The sequence below is a fragment of the Ovis canadensis genome, chromosome 11 (assembly GCF_042477335.2).
Source record: "Ovis canadensis isolate MfBH-ARS-UI-01 breed Bighorn chromosome 11, ARS-UI_OviCan_v2, whole genome shotgun sequence".
NCBI classification, from domain to species: Eukaryota; Metazoa; Chordata; class Mammalia; order Artiodactyla; family Bovidae; genus Ovis; species Ovis canadensis.
The window spans coordinates 27,578,614-27,604,611 of record NC_091255.1 but is presented as its reverse complement, the minus strand read 5'-3'; the positions used below and the strand labels follow the sequence as shown (position 1 = coordinate 27,604,611).

At 50.6% G+C, this 25,998-nt stretch overlaps 1 protein-coding gene across 2 annotated transcripts in view; it reads right to left on the bottom strand.

Annotated features, from left to right (window-relative positions):
* Window positions 1-25,998, bottom strand: part of LOC138447268 (kinase suppressor of Ras 1) — a 160,291-nt gene that overhangs the window by 56,320 nt on the left and 77,973 nt on the right. For both annotated transcript variants that reach the window (XM_069602921.1, XM_069602922.1), the window contains exon 2: window positions 14,257-14,397. In XM_069602921.1, coding sequence (XP_069459022.1) covers window positions 14,257-14,397 — 141 coding nt within the window. The remainder of the gene's footprint in view (window positions 1-14,256; window positions 14,398-25,998) is intronic.

Sequence of the window (25,998 nt, the reverse complement as noted above, 5' to 3'; positions counted from 1 at the left end):
ACCTGGGTCTCCTGCACTGCAGGCAGATTCTTTACATCTGAGCCACCAGGAAAGTCTATCTCTATCCTATTTGGGGGATACAAGCATTGCCTCTTGCTACAGACTAAACATGTGTTCTCCCCAAAATTCACACGTGGAAACTTAATCCCAATGTGACAGTATTAGTAGGGTCTTTGGGACATCATGAGTGTGGAGCCCTCAGTTTGGGATTAGTGCCCTTATAAAAAACACTGGAGAGCTGCCTGGTCCCTCCCATCATGTGAAGACACAGCAGAAAATGGTCATCTATGAACCAGGAAGTGGATCCTCACCAGACACAGTATCTACTGGCACCTTGATCTTAGACTTCCTCGTCACCAGAACGATGAGAAATAAATTTCTGTTGTTTATAAGCTGCCCAGCCCACTCTATGTTATTTTTGTTCCAGCAGCCGGAATGGAATATAAGACATCTCCCCAGAAGGTTACTGGGAGGACTGAAAGAGACTCTCCACGTAAAGCTCACAGCTCAGTGCCAGGCACACTGGCAACACTTGCTAAACAATCATAGTATAAATTCACGAATAGATGACTTTAAAAAAGAAGAAAAAGAAAAGAAAGATCAACCAACAAAGAAGGCCAACTGGAAGGAAAGGTACCAACATGTTTCCAGCATTTCCTCTTGGTTGTAAGATTATGATGTAAACCGTCAATAAGCAGTAGTATTGTCTTCTTTAATTTCTACATTTTTCATACTTTGAAAAGGAATATTTGTGTAAATTATTGGCTATGAAGAAAAAACAAAAAACACCCTGAAAAGCTAAGAAGCAATCATTACCTCTGTGTAGGGTTACAGAGGACCTATTTTCTTTGCTTTTGTATACTTTCTAAAATAAATATTTTTTATTTTCACAGTGAAGAAAATGAGGTGTTATTAAAAACAAAAACTGGGACTTCCCTGGTGACGGAGCAACTAAGCATGCCTGCCACAACTACTGAAGCCCGCATGCCTGGAGCCTGTGCTCCACAAGAGAGGCCACTGCAATGAGAAGCTCTCACACCCCAGTGAGGAGCAGCCCCCACTCACTGCAGCTAGAGGAAGCCCACACAAAGGGATGAAGCCCAGCGCAGCCAAAAATAAATATTAATTTTTTAAAAAACTGAGGAATAGGCTCACCTATTACATCCTAGATATAAGATCTCTGAGGACCCCCTGCCAGAGTCTAGGCCTTTGATGACCCATCTCTGAGCCTGCGGCCCCTCACCTCCTATACCAACAAAGGAGTTCTACTCACTGTTGGGAAAAGCAGGCCCAATGGCACCCAGAGATTCCCCCCAGGGGAAAGCCAGGTGAGCCAACCCCATGGAGGGCCCCTGGTGAGGGTGAGGGTGGTGAGCTGCAGTAGCAACAGTTGGGAGTGAGTGTGTGCTTGTGCGTGCTTCTTCTGTCAGCAGGGTGGTCTTTCCTCCAAGACACATTTCCCAAGTGCAGATGGCGCTGATCCTTCAGGCTCACCATCTTTCTGCCAAAGGGCTGAACCTATGACCTAGTTTTGGCCAATGGGAGTTCTCTGTCTTATTAGCTCTGTGATTGGTTCTGATGTGAGCACATGACTAAAGCCAAGCCAATCAGAGCCTTCCCTGGGATTTTTCACCCACAGTTCTAGGGTAAGAAGCTCTTAATAGGCAATACCACTACTCTACTGAAAAAAAAGTGAGGCTTAGCTCCTGGTGCCCTTCAAGCCTGCCACGTGAAGTGGGCCTGTCTGAGAAGTGTGCTCTAAAGGCATCAGCTGGGCTTCTGCATCCAGACTTCCCGGACTTTAATTACTAAGCTGATAAAAGACTGTTTTCTTCAAGCCAGCTTGTATTGGAACTTGTTATAGAAAAGTTTTAACTAGTTGTAGAAGAACATAAAAGCTTTTACTTAGTAAGGGCTTACTATGTGCCCTGGTACCATGTCATTCTCCACCTATTTATCTATCCATCCATCCACCCACAATCAATAGACAGCTACTAAACAGCAAGGGTGGGCCAGGAACCTTACTCAGCACAGAGGATACAGCAGCGAACAAAATATATAGTCTCTTTCCTTAGGGAGCTTATATTCTATCAAGAAACAATAAAAAAACAAATTCAAAAATAACTAAAATACGTAATCGAGATTCGTGAATAAGTGCTAAAAGGAAATAGCAGACTGACACAAAGTGGTGGCTGTGGGGGCGGGGGGCGGGGTGTGCAGCTAATTTTAGACAGGATAGCTTCTCTGAAGAGCTGACTTCTAAGCTCCCATCAGAGGATGAGAAGGTGCTAGCCATGATGGTATAGAAATTTTGACAGAGGAAACAGAATACACAGAGGCCCCGGGCCATGACAGGAAACAACCTAACCTGTCCTAACATGAGGGGGAGAGTGAGAAGGGGCAGCAGGAGACACAGGAGGAGGCAGATGCGGATACTCCAGAGCCTTGAAGGCCACGGTGAGGGCTCTGGATTGTATGCTGAGTGCAACAAGGCACCAGTGAGGCACCCTACTCAGAAAAGTGAGGGGGTTGGGCTGGGGCACCACTGACGCACCCTACTCAGAGAAGTGAGGGGGTTGGGCTGGGGCTTTAAGAAGAATCACGTGGGAATTCCCTGGTGGTCCAGTGGTTAGGAATCTGCCTTTCCATGCAGAGGACACAGGTTTGATCCCTGGTTGGGGAACTAAGATCCCATATGCCACAGGGAAACTAAGCCCTCAAGTTGCAACACAGCTCGAGGTGGTGAGCCCACGCACCCCAACTAGAGAGAAAGGTGAGCACTACAGAGAAGAGCCTGCATGCTGCGGAGCCAACACAGCCGAATGATAACAAATAAATACGTTAAAAAGAAGACAAAGGACCATATAGTCAAAGCTATGGTTTTTCCAGCAGTCATGCACAGATATGAGAGTTGCATCATAAAGAAGGTTGAGCATCAAAGAAGTGATGCTTTCAAATTTGTGATCCTGGAGAAGATTCTTGAGAGTCCCTTGGACAGCAAAGAGGTCAAACCAGTCAATCCTAGAGGAAATCAACCCTGAATATTTATGGGAAGGGCTGATGCTAAAGCTGAAGCTCTAATACTTCAGCCACCTGATGCAAAAAGTCGACGCACTGAAAGAAGACCTTGATGCTGGGAAAGATTGCTGGCAAAAGTAGAAGGGGGTGAGATGGTTAAATAGCATCACCGACTCAATGGACATGAATTTGAGCAAACTCCAGGAGATAGTGAAGGACAGGGAAGCCTGGCATGCTCCAGTCTGCAGGATCAGAAAGAATTAGACATGACTTAGTGAGTGAACAACAACAACAAAAAGACGACGAAGAAGAAAAATCACTCTTGACTCATGAACAATGAAACGGAGGGAAGGGCAAGACTGATACAAAGAGCAACGTAGGTGCTAATGCACAAGTCCATGAAGTGGCTAGGACTAGGGAGGTGGCAGTGGTGAAAAAGAGACATAGATGGATTGGGATATATATTTGGGAATAGAGCTAGTGAGATTTGCTAGTCAACTGAATGTCAAGGTGGAGGAAGCAGAAGGAATCAGAAATGACTCCTCAGTTTCTAGTTAGAGCAGTCAACAGACTAGTAACAGGCTCGGAAAGGTAAGGGACTTATCACACCATTGGCGAGTGGCAAAGTGAAGCTTGTGTCTGCCTCCCAGCTCCAGGGGCTAGGCTGTCTAATTCCAGGGGTCATGGCCTTAAGCAATCTTTTTAACCTGTTGCCTACTCAAAGGCACAGAGCTGGAAGCAGGAGCCACTGAAACCTATTTTTTCTTTCTTTTGCTGATTTTTTTTTTTTTTTAAAGGAAGCGCAATGAGAGAAGAGACTTTTTCTTTAAGATAATTAAAACAGTGTGGTGTCGACACAAGAATTTCCCAATATCTAGCTGGGCAGATCTGTTCTAGAGCAATCTTGCCTTTGGAGGTAGTCCCCACAGAAGGCAGGCCAACAACTCAGGAGCCAGTGGCCCCAGAGGAGGCAACAGGCACATGGTCTTGCTCAAGTCTGCCTGTTGCCAACGGAAACCAAAGGCAGCTCAGGAACCCCAGACCTCAGCAGCCCCCAAAGGCCTCCCCAGAGACCCCTGCAATTCAACTTTCACTAGCTCAGATCAGAGAGCTCCTGAGACTGAAGAGACCAAAACTCTTGGATAATCTCACTTAGCTGCAGTCATTCATCAAGAACACTTCCCACATGCCAGGAACTGGAGACAGAGCAATGAGCAAGACACCCAGGTCCCTGCCCACGTGGCACTACCAGTCTCATTGGGTTTTGCTGGACTTGGCAGCCCAGAAATCTAAAAGATTGAGGAAATGGGCTCACTGTAAAAATGCTCAACCAATACGGGCTGAGCAGAGCAGTCGTCTCATGATTTTTCAGATATCTAGGAACCAGGAGTACCCCTTCAGTCAAAGCTTAAAAGAAGGCACTGTGGCTCATAATTAGAAAAATAAATCACTTCATTCATGGAAGAGGGTGATGTCTGCAAGTCTTGTAAGGACAGGAACTCATGGGCAGTGCCTAGATCAGGACCTGACTCACAACAGGAGGTAAGTGCGTGTTCACTGGGCGTGCGCATGCGTGGACGAACAGGCGAAACGTGAGCAGGCATCCTCTGCTCTGCTTCCTGCCGTATTTCATCCTTTCCTCCCTGGGGACCCATCACCATCGTTATCTGAGATGACTACATCCCACCACCCTGTAAGCCCGTCAGGGCAGACTGCACTTTGTTCATCAAGGAATCCCCTGTAGTAATGAATCTGGGTACCTGGCGCAAGGTAAGTAAGTGATCATTGGATGTCGAACAGGCGGTTGGAAAGGAAAGAAGACGGAGATTGAGGAAGGGAAGAAGGATGGAGGGATGAAAGAAGAGAAAGGAAGAGTGGGGAAGGGGAGAAAGGACGGCTGGAAAAAAAAGAGAAAAGAGACTGAGAGAGGGGAAGGGGGGCGGGGCAGGGAGGGGGATGGAGAAGGAGGAAGACTGGAAGAAATAAAGATCAAGTCAACCACGCAGCGACATACAGTAGCCCAACCCCCACCCCCACCCCAGGCCGGGCTGTTCTGGGTCAGACGACAGACAAAATCTGTCAGGGAAAGGAAGCCTGGCTTTGGAGTCACAAGAATGTGAGTTTGAAGCCTGACTTGGTTATCCGCCTGCTGTGTGACGCTAACATGTCACCCAATGTCTCTGAGCCTCAGTTTGCTCAGCTACAAAGTAGGGATCCTAGTGTTTCCCTCAACCCCCATCCCAGGGATTAAAGAGGATGGTAGCTATAAAATGCTCCCTTGTAGTTTGCCCTCTTCCTTCTATATCTGGCTTTAGATCTTCTCCTGACTGGCTGGGTGATGCCCACAGGCCAGTCCACTGGCCAGGGCTCCACTTGCCAGCCACACTGAGCTGGTACTGAGATCAGTGCCAGAGATCTCAGCAACTCTGTATGGAGGCAGCCCTGGGCCTGTAGGACTGACAGCCGGCCCAGATCCCTGCAGGCGGCAGGGTGAGGGTGTGGGCCACATTCCAAGGATGCTCCCAGCTGCCAACGAGCAAGGCAGTCAGGATGGCGGGGCTTCAGGCTTCCTGAGGGAGAGGGCAGGGACACGAAGAGGGCGGGAGGAGAGGCGAGGATGGCAGGATTCATGTCTATTAAAGCTGAACCCAGAAGCCAAATACCCCCTCGCTCTTCTGGTCTAATCTACAGCCTCCCACTCACATGGCCTACCTCCTGGGGCCCACGGAGCTGCAGCCACTCCCAGCCAATGGGAAGGCAAGATGGTAGCAGAGGTCAGGCAGCTTTCTTCTCCATCCCCAAGAGAAGACCGGACTTTAGACACGGGGATACACGGAAAGAGGAAAGAGAAACCTGCCCAGCGGGGGCCACCACATAAACCCCTTACCGGACCCGCCTGCATCTTCAATTCTGACCACGCCACCAGCAAGAGCTTATTCAAGGAGTCTGTGGACTGTGGCTGCAGCCCTGGAATTCAGCCTCTGCATCCCCCACGCTCCCTGCTAGCACTGGTCCCAGCTAGCGCTTGCCACTTCCTTTAACAACTTCCAACAGGGAAATTGCTGAAGGGAAAAAAAAATGGCTCCATGCCAGCAGGCTGTGAAATCATTTCCCCAGCTGCAGCCAGAACATGAAGCTGTGATTTTTAGTTTTTAACCTGTAGATGAGGAAGAGGCTGAGAAAAAGGGCGGAAATAATACAGTGTGCGACTCCAGATGCCCAGAGAAGGGGCCCTGCCTCTACACTCACTCGCCTGCCCACTCCCTCATCTTAACGACCCCAACCATCCAGATCTGCTCAGGGAGGGCGCTCCTATTTCTCACCAGTCAGGGGCACCATCTCACTTTCCTGTCCAATTCTTTGCAACCTCATGGACCGCAGCCCACCAGGCTCCTCTGTCCATGGGATTCTCCAGGCAAGAATACTGGAGTGGGTGGCCACGTCCTCCTCCCGACCCAGGGATCGAACCCACATCTCCCACATTGTGGGCAGATTTTTTACCGTCTGAGCCACCAGGGAAGCCAACTACCAAGGAAGTCCAGGAGGAGGTCTACTTGTCTTCAAACAACCCTAAAGTTCTCTCTCTTCCTCTCTCACATATACACCCTTCCATGATCTCCCAGGCAAAAACCCCAACCCTTACACTCCACTCATGGAGGTTCCCATGAACCAACCCTGTTTCCTCACTGATTCCTTCCAGATCTTTGCAAATTCTTCCTGGCAAGGACGGCACAGCTCTGTCAACCCCAAGGTCTTGCAGTTTCTGTTCCTTCCTGCCCGTCTAGCTGCCTGCTGGCACCCACGGTGAGTCTGCCCACCAGCTCCCACAGACCCCAGGCTGGCTTCCATCCAGGCACTCAGCACCAGCTGTTGACTATGCCTCTCCCCAGCCTGGGAGCTCCTGGCCCTGGGGAGAGCGCGATTAGAGTCCCGGCTCCCAGCACAGGACCTAGACCTGCACTGGCCCATCATAGCAACAGCCAAGTAGCTATTTATATGAAAATCCAACATGACAGGGGCTTCCCTGGTGGCTCAGATGGTAAAGAATCTGCCTACAATGCGGGAAATTCAGGTTCAATCCCTAGGTCAGGAAGATTCCCTAGAGAAGGGAATGGTAACCCAGTCCAGTATTCTTGCCCGGAGAATTCCATGGACAGAGGAGCTGGCGGGCTACAGTCCATGGGGTTGCAAAAGCCAGACATGACTGAGCGACTTACACACATACTGACATGACAGAATAAAATTTAAATTACGGTTTCTCAATTGCACTATACATATTTCAAGTGCTCCCTGGCCACATGGTTACCATGGTGCATAGAACAGATTGCTTCTAGCATCACAGAAAGTTCTGTCGGATGGTGTCACTCTAGACAAAGATGTGATGGTTGGGTGAATAGATAAAGGCATCTCCAGAGCTGCCTGTTTCCAGCATCCGAGGAGAAGGGGTCAGGGGTCACACAGGTCAGAAGGGCCCGCAGCAGGCTCTGGAGCCAGAGAGGGCTGGGGTGTGTCCCTGGTGGGAAAAGAAGGGAGAGTCAAGAGTCCCTTCGTCCACACCAGGACCCCAGAGGAGCCACACTGCCCTGTGGCCACTTCCATGTCCAGCCCCTCTCTTCATACAGCAGAAAGGCGTTCTTTCCTGAAAACTGTATGACCACAAACTGGTGACCACAGTCTTAAAGACAAAGCTGAAATAATGTTTAGATAACTCTAACCGGAGAAGGCAATGGCACCCCACTCCAGTACCTCTTGCCTGGAAAATCCATGGACAGAGGAGCCTGGTGGGCTGCAGTCCATGGGGTCGCTAAGAGTCGGGCACGACTCAGCGACTTCACTTTCACTTTTTACTTTCATGCATTGGAGAAGGAAATGACAACCCACTCCAGTGTTCTTGCCTGGAGAATGCCAGGGACGGAGGAGTCTAGTGGGCTGCCGTCTCTGGGGTCGCACAGAGTCGGACACGACTGAAGCGACTTAGCAGCAGCAGCAGCAGAAGGACAAACAGCTTCCCAGGCGGCAATAATGGAAAAGAACATGTCTGCCAATGCAGGAGACCTAAGAGATGTGGGTTCAATCCCTGAATAAGGAAGATTCCCCCAGAAGAGGGCAGAGCAACCCACTCCAGTATCCTTGCCTGGAGAATCCCATGGACAGAGGAGCCTGGCGGGCTACGGTCCATAGACAGAGTTGGACACGACTGAAGTGACTTAGCACACATGCATGGAGAGGGACGGGGCCCGGGAAGGAGATTTTGAAAAGGAAGGAGGAGGTTACGCACGGACATAGGGCTACACTCATATACACTGCAGGTATCAGGATCAGCAGAAAACCCCAAGAGAATAAAGAGACAAGTCCCATCACACAAAAGCCATTCCCAGAGGCCTAGGGAGCAGTCCTGGCAAAATCGTCTTGAGAGTGTTGACTGCACCAGTGCACCCCCATAGCTCAGCAGAAGGAAATGCCAGACTTCATGGATTTGAATCCTTTCTCCAAAAAACTGAACAGAAAAAAGACAGACACCCCGTTTTCAAGTCTGGCACCCCCAGCCTGCATCCCACTGTGACTTTTGCTCATTCCTCAGTCACTTTTCACCAGCAAATATATGCCAGGGCTTCCCGCATGCCAAGCACCACGCTGCCTGGCACACAGCTTCTACTGGGCACAAGCTGATGCCTTCTGGAGGGTTCCAACACAGCCATTCCTGAAATATTGAGGAGAAACCCAACCTCTTCCTATTCTATTGCTAAAGAAGAATGAAGTGGGCGTCCCTGGTGGCTCAGTGGCCAAGAATCCGCCTGCAAATGCAGGAGAGAGGGGTGGGTCTGGGAAGATCCCACATGGCCTGGAGCAACTCAGCCTGTGCACTGCAACTACTGAGCCTGTGCTCAAGAGCCCAGGAGTCGCGACTACTGAGCCCGCGTGCTGCAACTACCGAGCCCGCGTGCTGCAACTACTGAAGCCCGCGTGCCCTACAGCCCATGTTCCACAGCAAGTGAAGCCACCTCAGTGAGAAGCACTGAGAAAGTCTACACCTGGAGAAAGCCTGCAAGACCCAGCACAGCCAAACAAGTGAATAAATAATTTTAAAAGAAAGAAGAATGAGGTGGGCTTGCATGGACCAACACTGCGGTGAAATTCAAACTAAAAACCTCAGGATGATACCATTCTATGATCCCATTTTAGCATCATATATATATATATATATATATATATATATGTATATATATATATATATATATATTTTTTTTTTTTTTAAGGGAAACAAATTTGTATGTGAATAAACACAATGTGGTGAGACTTCCCTGGTGGTCCAGTGGCTAAGACTCACCACTTCTTAAGCAAGGGGTCCAGGTTCAATCTAGAGCCCGCGTGCCACAACTAAATGAATACATCTTTAAAGAGAACAACATGGTACCCTGGATTGGAACCTAGACCAGGAGGAGGACAACAATGGAAAAACTGGTGAAATCCAAATGGAATCTGGAGTGTAATTAGTAGTTGTAAACCAATGCCATGTTCTGAGTTTTCACAAATGTACGCTGGTAATATATGATGTTAATGACAGGGGACGCGGGTGAGGGGTGCAGACGGGAACTCTGCACGGACTCTGCAACTTTCCTGTAAATCTAAAACTATTCCAAAATAAAACATTCATTTAGGAAAATAAACGGTGGTTTCGCTGACATTCAGAAGTCAACGGATTCTGTCTCTGCGTTCAGCTGTGGAAAGGGGCGTGACTTTCATGCCACTTGGAACTTTGGTTTCTGAAATGTGCACCTGCCTATCTAGGCGGCACATCACTTTGTCGGCAAAGGTCCGAAGAGTCAAAGCTACGGCTTTTCCTGTAGTCATGTACGGATGTGAGAGACGGACCATAAACAAGGCTGAGCATCAAAGAACTGATGCTTTCAAACTGTGGTGTTGGAGAAGACTCTTAAGTGGGACAGCAAGGAGATCAAACCAGTCAATCCCTAAGGAAATCAACCCTGAATATTCATTGGGAGGACGGATGCTGAAGCTGAAGCTACAATACTTTGGCCATCTGATGCGAAGAACTGATTCATTTGAAAAGACCCTGATGCTGGGAAAGATTGAAGGCAGAAGGAGAAGGGGGTGATAGAGGATGAGATGGTCAGATGACATCATCGATTCAATGGACGAGTTTGAGCAAGCTCTGGGAGATGGCGAAGGGTAGGAAAGCCTGGCATGCTGTAGTCCATGGGGTTGCAAAGAGTCAGACACGACTGAGTGACTGAACAACAACCTATTCTCGAACCAATTCTGGCTGAAAGCACATAGGATGCATCTGGGCCTAGCAGAGTGGAGTGGGAGCCAGTCAGAGTCCACACAATTGGTGGGTTAAGAAGCACAGGAGTGGCAGCCATTAAAGAGAATGAAATGATGCCGTTTGCAGCAACATAGACAGATCTACAGAGTGTCATCCTGGGTGAAGCAAGTCAGACAGACAAGGAGAAATACTGGAAATAATGGATGACATTCCTTGCATGTGAAGTCTAAAATGAAATGACACAAAGGAACTTACTTAGGAAACAGAGAGAGACTCACAGACCTAGAAAACAGACTTACAGTTGCTGGGGAGAAGGGATAGTTAGGGAGCTTGCGATGGCCATGTACACACTGCTATATTTAAACTGGATAACCAGCAAGGACCTACTGGATAGCCTGGATGGGAGGGCGGTTTGGAGGAAGAATGGATACATGTAAACGTATGGCTGAATCCCTTCGCTTTTCACCTAAAACTATCACAACACTGACAGTTGGCTATACTCCAGTACAAAATAAACAACTCCAAAAAAAAGAGAAAGAAATATAAGAGTGGCCTTTTGCTCAACAGGGAAGACTGCGTGGAGGAGGTGACGATGGCTCTGACACTAGAATGATGTCCATGGGATAAGCCTAGGCAAGAGCACTCCAGGGAGCAAGGGAGTGGGTGCAAAAGTCAGACCAGAGGGAGTGAAGGGGAGGGTTAGTGAAATGAGGTCAGAGACATGCAGAGGGCAAAGTGTGTGAGGCATCTGGTGTTTATTCGGAAAGAAATGGGAAGCCCTGCAGAATTACGTGGTCCAATTTACATTTCCTCATGCTGCGTGGAAAATGGAGTGAAGCAGGTCAATGATAAAGTAGGGAGACAGCTCTGGGGCTGCTGCAGGAGCTCGGGTGAGAGGATGGGGGCCTGGGCCATGGTGCAGGCGAAGAGGTGGAGGGGTGAGGGGACACGGAGGGAGGGGCCGGAGACACTCCTGCCGTCTCTCCCCGACCCCACCACCCACACACAGCTTTCTGCTCAGACTCTGTCCCAGTGCCCTCCGCCAGGGAGCATCCTGGCTCCCAAACACACCTGGCTCGTGGGCTCTCCAGCCTGCCTGAACCTGCGCACAAATGAGCTCTCCCCTCATTTACACCCAGCTCTGACTACCCCAGATGACTTTGTTTTTGTTTGCTTTTTAAAAATATGTATTCATTTGCCTGTACCAGGCCTTAGTTGTAGCACGTGGGGTCTTTTTTAGTTGCGTGTGGGATCTAGTTCCTCAACCAGGGATCGAACCCCTGGGCCCCCTGCATTGGGAGCATGGAGTCCTAGACACTGGAAACTAGGCAAGTCCTCACGCATGACTCCGTGATTCAGACACCACTTAACTCACGATCACCTCTGGGCCCGGCTGGGAGACCCCTGTCCCGGCTGCCACCAGAGGGCTCCCCAGAGGCCAAAAAGCTTCTGCAGCCAGCCCACGGTCCTGGCTTCTGCCCTGGGCATGGCCAGCTCCTCTTTCAAAGCCGGGCACGGGTGAGGCTGGGTCTCCAGCATATTTCACATCTCTGCAGATCTGAGGGAAATCCCTCAAGGAGCAAAGCCACCTGCCAAAGATGTCTTAAGCCCAAGAAAGGAAGTTAGAAGGCACAGTTTGGAGTCCAGCAGCCCCGGGTTTGACCCTCAAGTCTGCCCCTGTTACCAGCTCGGGGACCTTCATAGAGTAACTCGGCCACTCTGAACCCGGTGGTCCTCATCATCAAGCAGGGAAGATGCTGATGCGATGCTGGGCAAGTCACTGCCCACGTGGGGCCCCAGCACCTTCCAGGGAGGCTACAGACATGAGTCTGGTGGGCTGCAGTCCATGGGGTCACAAAGAGTCGGACACACTGAGTGACTAAGCAGCTGGTGGCTTCCCTGGAGGCTCAGACGGTAAAGAATCCGCCTGCAGTGCAGGAGACCCGGGTTCAATAACTGGGTCAGGAAGATCCCTTGGAGAAGGGAAAGGCCACCCACTTCAGTATTCTTGCCTGGAGAATTCTATGGATGGAGGAGCCTGGTTGGCTATAGTCCAAGGGGTCACGAAGAGTCAGACATGACTGAGCGGCTAACAACATACCTATTATGTGCATGCATGCATGTGACTGTTAACAATACCCCCAAGGTACCTCCATCTCGCAGCCCACCAGGCTCCTCCATCCATGGGATTTTCCAGGCAAGAGTACTGGAGTGGGTTGCCATCGCCTTCTCCGATCTCACAAAGCAGTTTCCTTCAAAATTCTCATGAGCAAACTCTTTTCTGCCAGCTTCTTAAAAGTTGACGTATGTCACAACTATGAGGGCCACTGGGGCCAAGGCCAGGGCTGGGAGCGTGTAAGGTGCTAGAAGTGCCCTTGTGGGGAGCCCGCATTCACCCCCATCTTCTCTCACCCATAACAGGAATTTCTTAAGTTCAAGTCACCTCCTGTCCAAGGAATCTCTCCTAGTGAAAATTCTTAAATATACAAGCAGATTCATAAACAATATTAACCACCATGACATATACAATAGTCAACAACTGGAATTAACCTCTGCCTGGTAAACGATAGCACATAAACTCAGACATTATGAAGCTCCTGAAAGAAAGTGGGGTGGGAGGTGGTTACCAAGTGTGAAAATACAAGGAAAACATGGTTAGCATGTCCAATGATAAGAGTAAAATATAAAATTGTTTATTCAGGATGGTTTAAATCAGTGTTGCCCTAGAGAAATATAATGCAAGCCACATACTTAAATTTTAATTTCTGAATAGCCACACTTGAAAAAGTAAATATATATGAAATAAATTTTAATCATGTTATTTAGCTTCATATGACCAAAATAGCATCTCAACAGATTAACTATTAAGTTTTTAATATTTTCTTTTTTCTGGATCACGTCTTCAGAATTCAGCACATCTTTGAATTTATGTCTTTGAAATCATAATACATCTCAGTGTGGACTTGCCACATTCCAAGAACATATTAGCTACCTTACTAGACAGCACAGGTCTAACCCATCTAGAGATTTTTTTTTTAAAGACTTAAGTATTAGGGTAAAAAAAAAAAAAGGCTGGAAGGAAATAAAGTCTTAATGATCACAGATTTTTCTCTGAGTGGTGGTAATACGTATGTGATTTTTTCCCCCTTCTTCTTCTGTTTTCCAAAGTGTCTAAATAAAATGAATTCGTGTTGCTTTTACAACAATGGCCAAGTCCATCTTTTCCATTTTAGAAGAGAAGTGAGGGATTTAAAAGACCTGCCCGGGTGAACAACACCTGTCAAGCACTGATTTATTGATACGCCAAGAGAGCTGCCCCTGACCTCTGACCTCCTCCTTGCATACTGGTTGATTAGTTTAGTGGGTAGGTGGGTGGGTAGGTTGGATGGATGGGGAAAGAGAACAAAGGAAGGAAAACAGAATTACTGCTGGAGTTACAGGAGAAAACTAAACTCAGATCCTTGCTTCTAAATTCCAAAACTATCGTCTATCAGCCGTATGATTTTAAACAAGCTATTTGACCCATCCACGCTTTAATTTGTTCAAGTATAAAATGGTGCTTTAATTTTCTCAAGTATAAAACAGCGATCATGATAGTAACTCCTTCACAGGGCTTTTTGGGAATGAAGTGAGACTATTTATACAGAGTATTCAACAGTGTCTGTTGCACAGTCAGTGTTTCCAGAGACGCCGGCTGTTGTCCTCATGATGAACCTATGAGTGGCGGGGTCAGGCTGTCTGGCTATAGAGTGATGGCACCCAGGACACAAGCTAGAGCCACGTGGGCCCTGGGTCCCTCCTGGTGCTGCCGTCCCCTCCACATCCCACTCCTGCCCCATCGGTCGCAGCCACGGTGGAGCCAGTCCTCGGGTTTGTGTGTGGTCCCTTTGCTCGACACCCCGCCCACATCCCACCCGGAGACCCCAGTCCCCATGGCGCAGCCCCCGTACCTGCACCACCTCCGGCCTCACGTTGAAGGTGTACAGCCAGTCGCTGAAGCGAGGGTAGCTGTCGAGCTCCGAGGTCCTCTCGCCCGGAGCCACGCTCAGCTTGCACTGCCACTGCTTGCAGATGTACCGGAGCAGCTTCGCCTGCAGGGAGCCCAGGAGAGAGAAGCGGGTTCACTCGGGGCACGTGGACGTGATTCGGGGAGCTCTGGCAAACACGAGCCGTGAGACATGGACGGGGGCCTGCCAGGTGCCCCCTCCGCTGCCATTCAAGCAGGGTGAAGCAGGAAACCGAGGAGGCACGGGGAGACGAGTAGGGTCTGGCAGAGCCAGCAGGGAAGCCTAGAGAACCAGCCCCTACCCTCTGTCCCACCCAAGGCCGGCGGCCACACCACCCTCCCCACCTCCCACCAAGGACCACGCTCTTCAGAAAGTAATGGGCAAGACTGGGCAGAACAGAGTACAGGGTGGCACAGAAGAAGGGCTTCCTGCTTGGGAGAAGGGGAGGGGTACAGGGAGTCAGTGATGGATGACGTGAAAAACGCAGGGGCTTGGGGAGGATGAGTAACCTTCCACTTAAGAGGCTTCCAGCCAAGAATCAGATTGCCCGGGCTAGGACCCGAGGGCTCAGACACACCCGAGCCCTGTGACCTCGGACAAGCTACAGAACACCCTGCCCCCAGGAAAGTCTCAGTTTCCTACTCCAGAAAAGGGGGTAAGAATAGAACCTCCCTCTCAGGGAGGCTAAGAAGAAACGAAGCCCTCAGCGTGAGTGCCCAGCCCACGGCACGCTCATCCTGAGGGCCAGCCAGGCCGGCGGGCTGCGGCTCTATTGGCCAAGGTCCCTGACTGGGGTCCACCAAGAGGCTTTCAAGACTCGCTCCCTGAAATGCATGCAAATTTCAGACACGTGAATCTATGTGTTTTCCAGGCAAAGCCTGTCCACGGGTTTCAAAAGAGTCTCAAAAGGCTAAAGCTGCAAATAATAATAGAGTAAATACTAGTATTCTCTTTGACAAATGCTGGGCTGCCCCACACTGTGCTGAGGAATGCGGAGGGGCAAGACCTTCAGGGCAGAGTGCAGCTGCGACTGATTAAGAGGGAGTGGACTCAAACGTAGGGAAATGAGCGACAACCCAAAGAGGGCAGGTCCCACTGAGACTCAGCGACCCCGGGACCCCATGAGAGCTGCCGAGATGGCGACTTGGGAGCTTCCCCTCAAGACAAGCACCACCTTCACAGTCTTGCATGAATGAACCCTGCCCTTGGGAGCCACTTCCCAATACCTGCTGCCCCCTCGAGAGTTTTGCTGTTGCTAATTCATTCCTTGTTCTTTCATCTGTAAATATCTCAATGTGGTCAACTCTCTGGGACCCTATGGACCCTAGCCAGCCAGGTTCCTCTGTCCAAGGGATTCTCCAGGCAAGAATATTGGAGTGGGTGGCTGTGGGAATCTTCCCAACCCAGGGATCGAATTCACGTCTCTTGTGTCTCCTGCACTGGCAGGCGGGTTCTTCATCACTAGCGCCACCTGGGGAGCCCTTCTCCAAGTGTGACCAGAGGCCATTCCAAGTTCAGGACCTCAACTTTCTTTTCCAGCCTCATCTCCATTCCACCCTACCCCTGACCCACCCAGTCCTCCAGGTGAGCACTCTCCTAGGAGCTAGTCCTCAAATATTAATACTTTCTGTATGTCCATACTCCTGGGCCTCTGCTCAAATGTCTGGAGTGGCTGGACGTCCTGCTCTCTTCCAGCCACAGTGTCCTTGGCCTGGTCAAGACCCCCTGGGCTAATGAGAATCCTCCCCCGTCTCCCCTGCCTAGTGCCCTGTCCATACCTCTCTGGGAGCCACTACCACAGAGGGCCTCCTGTTCAAGCTTCTAACCGGGTCTCCCCCTACAGATGTGAGCTCCCAGGGCAGTGAACACAGCACAGATTTTGGAGTTGAACAGAATCTGCATTCAATACTGGAACTCCAACTGAAAACCTTAATTTATCCACTTAAAAAAAGAACTGTAATATATAGTAGAACTACACGTAACTTTGTTCTGTATTTTGCAATGTCTTGTAGCATAAATGTGTTATCAGACTTCGATAATTTAATGTGTTATGTAAATGTGTTATCATACTTTCATAATTTTAAAAAAAGAAAAACGACTCTGATTCAGATCTAGTTTCTGTCATTTAACTGTGTGACCTTAGAGAAGTTCATTAATTTTCCTGAGTCTTGGTTCTCTCATCTGTACAACAGCAAGGATGATTCCAGCTCACAGTAAGGTGGGAGGATTGAACTATAGTATGGAAACTTCCCCCCAAAACTAGGTTAGTCCCCCATTATTATACACCAGGGCAGGAACTATGCCCGCCTCATTGGACTGTCCGCACAAGCCTATTGCTGCCCCTGGTACATAATGTGTGCTCAAAGATGCCTGAGAAAGGAAGGAGGGAAGGAAATACAGGGGCCTCATCCCCACATTAAACGGTTTCCCACAGCCTGCCCTCCACTCCAAACTGCTCTCAAACCACAGCGTCAAATTGCTGACCAAAGATAGGGCAATAAATCAATTAACTGTGCAAAGTCAAAACCATTCTCTTCCGCATGAAGCAACAAGGTCGGGCTGCTGACATTGACATCAGCAGCAAAGAGGTCTATCCATCCCCAGCCTGAGTGTTTCAGGGGCCACACCCCTGGGAGCCAATGAATAACCTGTTCATTGTGCTAAGACTTTGGCCCACACAGGGCAACATCAAGATCAGCCAATCTGGCCTTGGCAATGAGCCAGGATCTGGGGGCTTCTCTCGTTCAGCCCCATCACCAAGTGCAGCCCCTTTCAGCCTCCAGGCCCTCAGCCCTTGTCCTCTATCAGATCACACATTTAATATTTGGCTTGTCTGCTTCCTTCTTCAGATGGGAAAATCCCTGAGGCCAGGTGCCTGGTCTATGTTCTCGATCACCTGATCACCACTGTGTCCCCAGGAGCCAGCATGGCACTGATGCATGGTCTGCTATGGTGAAACCTTTGTTGAATGAATGAGCAACTTAACACATATTACATTCTGTAGCCCTGACAGGCCCTCATGTTTATTAAAATGAGAGTTGAAAATAAATGTCAGCTGGGCAAGTGATGGCTCAGGAGAGTCTCAAAAATCAGGGTGGGTTCCCCTGAAGCGGAGTGAGAGGTTTCTTTATTTGAAGGCTGCTAGAGGTCCTCACTGGTCTTCTCAGGTGGTTCAGATGGTAAAGAATCTGCCTGCAATGCGGGAGATGCAGGTTTGATCCCTGGGTGGGGAAGATCCCTTGGAGAAGGGAAAGGCTACCCACTCCAGTATTCTTGCCTGGAGAATCCCATAGACAGAGGAGCCTGGCGGGCTACAGTCCATGGGGTTGCAAAGAGTCGGACACAACTGAGCAATTAACACTTTCATTTTTTTTCAGAGTTCCCATCAAAAGGCAGCCAGAGTGACTAGTGGGTAGGACCCAGGAGAACTTAAAGAATTCCTCTCTGTACCCAGGTGACAATCCGCAGCCCTGGCTGGTCATGAAGACCAGGAAGGAGAATGAGTCATGGGCAAGGGGGGTTGGTGTCTTGAAGCTTGTGAAGAAGAAACGACACCTGCAGATTTGCGTTCTGCTGGAGGAGGTGTCCGGCGTACAGTGCCTACCCAAGCAAAATAAGACTGCTCTCACTTTTTGGAAAGTTGGCCACAGCTGTAGAACCACCCAGGGGTTACTTTCCCAGACAAACCACAGCGGGCTGGCCAGCCCAGCCCTAGGGGCCTCCACCAGGGCCTTTCATGGGTAGCGTCATTTTCTCTTAACCACAAAACCGCCAGATAGAAATTCTCCAGAAGGGAAGAACACCTGGGGTTTCAGCACTGGGACCCAGCAGCGAGAGGGAAAGAGTCATCAGCACCCTGGCCGCAGGGGCGGACCGAGGCTGGAACGAAAGTCTTCGCCCACCTCTGATACTCTTTCGTTAACTGAGCGTGCATCCTGCGCCTGCCCTGAGGCTCAGTCATACTTACAGAAGGAGCAGAAGAGCAGCAAGTCAGCCCACAAGCAGCCGCTGGGTATCACCAAGACATGACGCATGGCAAGTGTTTGCTAAGTGTCCGAGGCTCAAAGATCTGGGCTCTGGTTCCAGTTCTGACATGTCAGATCAAGGCTCTTAGGGAAATCTCCCTTAGCTCAGCTTCAATATTACCATAAAATGGTATTGTTTTAGAGAAGCTGGAGTCAAAATAACTATATGTGAATGTGCTTGGAACAACACCACCAACAAAAACACAAGCCCCAGAAGGTTTCCACCGGTTACACCAAACACACCCAAGACGCAGTGTAGCTCCGAGGAAGAACTCTGGCTCTCGGGACACAGAGACCTGGCCCCCAAGCCCCTCACCATCACCCTCCCCCAGAAGTAAACACAGATGTAACCTGTCAGCCTCAGCTTCCCCACCTGTAAAATGGGGCTGATTTCCCTCAAAGGGCTATAAAGATTTACATGAGAAAATCTGGATGTAAAACGTTCGGCAAAGTGCCAGGCCCTCTCAGAGTCCCAGGACATGCCATCTCAAGCAGGGCAGGTGGGTCAGTCTATAAGGACAGAGGTGACAGACATAAATGGGCAACGAATCCCAGCACAGGCAGAGAGGGACACCAGACTCCCATGGACAACAGTGAGCTCTCTCAATTATGCAGATCACCTCAACACTCAATCAGCAGCCCTAGTAGTAATAATAATCGTATCTATCTATTTTTTCTCCATGTATGCAGCTTGTAAAAATCCTGGTTCCCCAACAAGGATCAAACCCACACCCCCTCCCTTGGCAGCTTGGAGTCTCAACCACTGGACCGGCAGGCAAGTCTCTCTCTTCTGTTTACTTAGCACGTTATCCTCTTCTCTTGCTGGGTTCTCAATGAAAATTCCAGGAGGTAAGCATGGTGTCCCAATATTCACACAACCCCAAAGCCCCTAAGCATAGCATTTTCCCACAGAATAGCTCTGTACAACCAAAAAGGTCACAACCCATTCAGACTCTTGACGGGAGACAAGAAGAGCGATGTCAAGATCTGGGTGCTGGGCAGCCTACCTGGCTCACTCGGATCCAGTCATGTCCAGACCGTCCCAGGTAGTGAGTCCTCTGAATAAAAGTCACAGACTTCCCCACACTCTCCACACTCTCCAGGCACGATGGGCCACCGCCTCTGGTCCTCTGTGCAAGAACCTACCCTCTGGGCTACACCTGACTCCTGCTCTGAAATCATTAAAACCAACTACCACCCTGCCCAATGCCAGGGGGCTGCCCCTTTCAAGGAGACCCCACCATGCTTTGCAGAGTGAAGCGAGGCCCCTGCAGGCCCCTACACACTTCCACCCCTTTCCCCGGCTCACTCAGCCCTCCAGCCAGCAGGCACACTTCACGGACCAGCCTCCAGCTCACCCACACCTATGGGACCCTGAATCCTTCCTCCCAGGTGGACTGCATGAAATATTCTTAAGAGGACGTCCATGGCAGTCTTTGTTAGCGCCGTATTCCTGTGCTTTCATGCATGCTAAGTTGCTTCAGTCGTGTCTGACTCTTTGTGACCCCCATGGATCTCAGCCCTCCAGATTCCTCTGTCCATGGGATTCTCCAAGCAAGAATACTGGAGTGGGTTGCCATGCCCTCCTCCAGAGGATCTTCCCGACCCAGGGATCAAACTCGTGTCTCTTATGTCTCCTGCAACCGGAAGGCGGGTTCTTTACCACTAGCGCCAGCTGGGAAGGCCAGGTCCCTGTCTAACCCATCCCAAACTTCAGGAAGTCGTCAAAGCTCTCAGGACTGACTCCAGCCTTCCCCGGACAGTCCTTGAAGCTGCAGCTCCTTCCTGGGCACCAGCCAGATCTGCCAGGGCCTCGGGAGGCTCCTCTTACTTCTCCCATCTCCTCTCCGAAACTGGAGCGCGCTTCTGGGGACGCCCGGCCGACCCCGCCAGCTGAGCAGCCTGGTGTGGCTGCCACGGCCAACGTGTTGCGAAATGATTTCTGAGATAGTAAGGAAGGCTCTGAGGCCATGGCTCGGCTCACGGCTCCCCCGCAGGCATGACCAGGCGCTGGGCTCCAAGAGTGCCTCGGCGCTGGCACTGCCGAGTCCCACGGAGCTCTCGAGGGTACCCAGGGGGGCTGCCGTGAGCAGGCAAGGGGCAGAGCCAGCATGCCAGGGAAAGTGGGGATGAGCAGAGGAGAAAGTGACCTCAGTTCCCAAACCGGGCATTTCGCAACCAGCCATCCTTCGCTCCCTCCACCCCACGCACCCGTGCTCTCCCTCCAGGAGAAGCTGCCAGACACGTGCATTTGTTACAGAGACAATCTCCCCGCCAAGCCTCCTGCCAGCAACCTTGCCCTGACGTCAAACTCGGAGTCGGGGAACTTCAAACACAAACAAACAAGTCTGCCCCAGACCACAAGTGGAGCCGTTCCCAAGGAGGCCGGGGGTGAGAAGGCCACAGCTGGAAACTCAGGGCCTCCCGCCCCCTTCCTTGGCTCCACTGGGGCTGCAAACTCTGGGGCCTGACAACCAGCGGCAAATGGGAGCTTCAAACCCCAACCAAGACAAAACAGGATCAGTCTTTGGTTCTGCTGATGGCTGAGAGTACCAGGGGCCAGTACAGCAGAGGGTGCAGGGAGACCCTGCCCGGAGGCACTGATGACTCCGTTAATTTCCTCTGTGCAATTAGCATCCCCATTAGATAGCATCGCCCATTCTAATTGCTCTGGTGCTGGGTGTTAAGTAGGCAGGAAAGGAGGGACCAATGAGGCTCAGAAGTACCTAAGAGACTTCTGGGGAAAGAGGGAGCTTGAGCCAGGCTAGGGTGGACAGCCAAGGACCCTCGTTTTCTCAGCAACACCGGTAGGTGTTTCTCAGCAACTCCACTGCAGTCCTGAGACTCAGAAGGAAAAGTTTCCAAGAGAAAGGCATTCCCTTGACCTACATATCCTAAGGCAGCTCCTACCTGAGAGGCCAAGGGTGGGCAAAGTGAATGTGCTCTAGAAAGCAACCGTGGCCTTGAAGAACCAGTGCATGAGCAGTCTTGGGGCTGCCGTGGCGGGTTTGCTTCCCAAGTCGATTCAACACTACAAGCGCCCAATACCCCCATGGGTTTTTCAGAACCAGCAGTCCTCAGGGGCTGCAGGAACAAACTGGACTAAATCATGAGAAAGCCAAACACCTGCTTCAACCCCTAACTGCCCTGGGCCTGAAATGACGACACGAGGGAAGGAAGAACCTCTATACATCACCCATTCATTCAGCAAATCATCAGGAAAGTTGGTCTGGGCTCCCAGCACCGAGAGGCACTGTGACATGGCCATAAGCAGCCTGGCGCATAAGCTTGAAGAACTGGTGTGTGAGATGCATCATCAACTAGTGACAGATGTGTCCACAGACAGATCTGACCAGACGGAGGGACAGAAAGGGGAGAAGGTATGCCCACCCTCGGAGCCTCCCTGATGGCCCCAACGCTCAGCGCGTCTGCTGAGCAGCCACAGAGAGCAGATGTCAGGAGACAGAGGGGTTGAGGCACCCACAAACCAGACCCCTTAACGACACAGCCTGTGTCTCAACTCAGACATACTCCACATGCCTGTCTGAAGTTCACCAGCCCACAGAGCACAGCCTAGCTCTCAAGCCCTGGACGACAAGAGGAAATCCCGGAGAGTTCCTGACACTGCACACCAGAAGAGACCTGGATGCGAATTATCAAGCCGAGACCTGGAAGAAAGGCAGAGGCTGCACCTAACGACTAAGGTGGGCTTTTGCCAGTGGGCCCACTTCAAACTCTGATCTGAAAGCACCTGCAATGTGTAGCAGGTTGTGTCATATACTGGGGAGGCAGGTCTTCCTTTCCAGAGACACAACTGTTTGCCTAGCAACTGAGACCATCACAGAAAAGGATAGAGAACCGTGCAGGGGTGAGGGGCCAGGGCAGGGGAGCTCCTCGAATACCCGGGGCTGACAAATGTGGTGGCCATCTCCCCTGGCACGCTGGGTGCCATGTTAGGTGCTGCCCACTACCCATCTGGTAGCCATGCCTGACCTCTTCTGCACTCGCAGGCCGATTTTGGCTAGGGCAGCACCGTGCCTGGTGATGAACTGATCCAAGTCAGCGGTTCTCAACCCTGACTTTACATCCACATAATCGACCTAGGATGGGATCCAGCATGGCTCTTTTGTGATCTGGGCCCCACTTCCATCTTCCTTTGAAATTAACTATGTATGACAGGTCTGGTCAATGAGATATGAGGCCATGTCCACTGGAAATGCCGGGAAAGTGTTTCCCTCACAAGTGGGGCAGTCTCTGGGGCTTCCCACAGCCCTGCTTTGAAGATTAGAATAGCCAAGAGTTGTCCAGAGACACCTCTGTCCAGCTGCTAAACACATGAGCCACCTAACTCCAAACTTCTCATTGCAGGAGAGACATAAGAGTCTGTTTGTGGAACTCACATTTTCTGTTACTTGCGATCAAAAGCAGTCTTTACTGCTAACATTTATTAACTTTGCACTATCACAGGTTCAGTTCAGTTCAGTTCAGTCGCTCAGTTGTGTCTTTGCGACCCCATGAATCGCAGCACGCCAGGCCTCCCTGTCCATCACCAACTCCCGGAGTTCACTCAAACTCATGTCCATCGAGTCAGTGATGCCATCCAGCCATCTCATCCTCTGTCGTCCCCTTCTCCTCCTGCCCCCAATCCCTCCCAGCACTATCTCAAATCTCCTTCTAAAACCTTGTAAGTCTTCCTGTTTGCCTCTGGAAAACCTACAGAAGGAAAAAAAAGGTCTCTCTCCATTCTTCTTGGGGCCCCGTGCTACCCACAAGCACTCCTCCAAACGTCTTCGCAAATTTCAAAGAGCAGCTACATGTTTATTAAGCCCAAGTTAGCCTTTTTTTTTTTTCTTTTTTGGTTTGTACTTTTTATTTTCTTGCCATGACCACTCTGAGGGAGGGACCACTTGGAGAGACTCTGAGCCCGTACAGGGAGGGATGGTGGGCCAGCTGAGTCCAGCTGCCCAGCCACCCTCGCCAAGATCCAGAGGTGTGGGTGGGGCCCTCCAGATGGGGACAGCTGATGCCACATGGAGTATGCCACCTGGGTGCTGCCACAGAGGTCTGTGGGACCCCAGGGGGACTGGGTCTATGGGGTGGGGGGGCTGAAATCCTAGAAAGACATCAAAGAGGAGATAATCCCCGAAATGGGTTCAATCAGTTGTGGGGGGGGGGGTGTGGAGTGTGACACACAGACAGAGGGTAAGGGGTAGGGACGACACCCAGGTGAGGAGCAGAGCAGAGGAAAAGCCAGAGTCACAAGAAAACCTTTATGGGGAAAAAAAAAAAAAAAAAAAAAGGGATATATTTATATGGCAAGCAGCCAGAGACTAGAGGGATGGGGAAGACGGGAGAGCAGTCAGCCAGGGGGCAGGGCCAGCTCATGCAGACCCCAGAAGGTTCTGGAAGGCCCAGGAAGACCACACTAAGGCGTGTGCACTCAATCTTGCAGGCATGGGGAGGAACACAAAGGCAGAAACGTGGTCAGATCTGCATTTTTGAATGATCATTCTGGAAACCATGTGGAGGACAGATTGAAGTGGGTGTGGAGAAACCCGAAACGGGGAAGCCAATTAAGGAGCCAAGGCAATTCAGCAAATGAGAACAAAAGGTAATTTAGTCAGTGGCTGTGTGGGTGGAAAGGAAGGAGCAGATTCTAGAGATGTTTTATTACATTTTTTACTCTAAGACAAGACTTCCCTGCTTGCTCCTCCAGAGAATTTCTGGCATACCAGCACCCTGGAATGCAGGAAGCCCATGAGCTGAACTTCTCCAACAAATGAGTCAACACGTGTTTGACTTCTTGGAGCTCTGTGCTTCAGGGGGGAGGGGGCCGGCTACAGGTCAGAAGCCTTCAGGCCCCAAGGTCTAACTTGGCCCAGGCACCTCAGCCCAGGTGGCTCTCCACTTGAGGTCTGCCCCCTTCTCCACCTCCCAGGCAGAGGGGAGCCCTGCACCCACCAAAAGTAAAAGTCATTCCCCAGAATCTCCATCTTCAGCTCCTCCTGAAACCCCCAGAGGAGATCAGACAGAAAGAGGTTGGAGAGACGCAGAAACTGCCAGAGCGGCCAGGTCCAGGAGGAGCATCGCCAGCCTGCCCACTCCAGGCCACACGCAGAGCACTGCATCCCCTCCCAGGAGAGCTGCCCAGGTGTTCCTGCAAGAGAAAGCGGGAGCTCTCCCCATCTTCAATGGAAAGATCATGGGGATCAGAGCCAGAGGGAGACTCAAGTTCAAATCTCGCCCCCACCTCCTACCAGCTAAAGGACTGCAGGCCATGGATCACGCCCCTGAGCCATCATTTCCTCTGTTGTAAATGAGGGGAAAGATCGGCCTCCAAAGAGCACCGTGGAGACAAAACGATAAGACGATAAGACGTATCCAGCAGCTGGCATGCCCATACGCAGCCGGTATGCCCACAGGCACCTGCAAATATCTACTCCCATCTCCCGTCTCTGTGGCCTTAATCATGCGTAAGGCTGTGGCTTTGATGACTGGCAGGGAGCCCGGGACAGGGGGTGGGAGGAGACCCCAAAAGGTGAGTGTCCAAATGGCCGGGGTGGATTACTGATCTGCTGAGGTATCTGCAGGCTCCCATGGAACAAGGCAGAGATCTGATTGTGGAAACAGTTCTGAGCACAAGGCGTGGGGTGGGGCGGGGTCGGCATTACCCCCACTTTTACAATCCATTCTGTACCATCAAGGTCTAAGCAACACCTCTGACACTGAACCACCACCGTGAGTTCCAGGTGAGACCAGGATGCCCCACCAGTGATGTGACTGTCCGTTCTAGCTTGAAGCGCACCCAAGAGATGACATCAGATCATGTGCGGGTCAAGCATCTTGGGCAATGCCTCACACGCGACACAGTTCACAGCCCTCATCCTAACCTACCCTCCCCACGGGTCCACGAGGACCATCCTCATCGCCAAGGCTCAGAGGCTAAGTGACGTCCCTCAGATCACACGGCCTTTACTGCACTGAGGCACCAGCTCCACCCCCAAGCTTTGAGAGAGAGAGAGAGAGAGAGAGATACATTTTACATATATATGTATTTTATTTATGTATTTTATTTATATATGTATACATACACACATATATGTTTTATATATATATATATATATATATGTATGTATGTATGTATTTGGAGAAGGGAATGGCAACCCACTCCAGTATTCCTGCCTGGAGAATCCCATGGACAGAGGAGCCTGGCAGGCTACATATAGTTCATGGGGTCACAAAGAGCCAGACATGACTGAGGGACTAACACATATAATTTTAGACGTATTCCCAGAGAATGACCTATCAGTAGGAATCAGGGTTTTTTGCCGCTTTCTTTGGCCATCCTGCGGCATGGAGGATCTTGATTCCCTGACCAAGAATCGAACCTGTGCTCCCTGCAATGAAAGCTTGGGGTCTTAACCTCTGAACCACCAGGGAAGTCCCCATAGCCACGATTTTCAGTCCAGTTGTCAATGCTTTCACCCCTCCCCCAAACCCCCAGAGTAGACAAAATGGTTTTAAGTTAATAGACTAAAAACGAGCTCTCAGCTGAAACAGTGGGACTCCCTGGGGCCACTACCGGCTGGGACCCCTCAGACATCTCTCAGGAAAGGAAGACCGGGGTGCTTGGCAAGTGTATCCACACCTCCTTTCACCA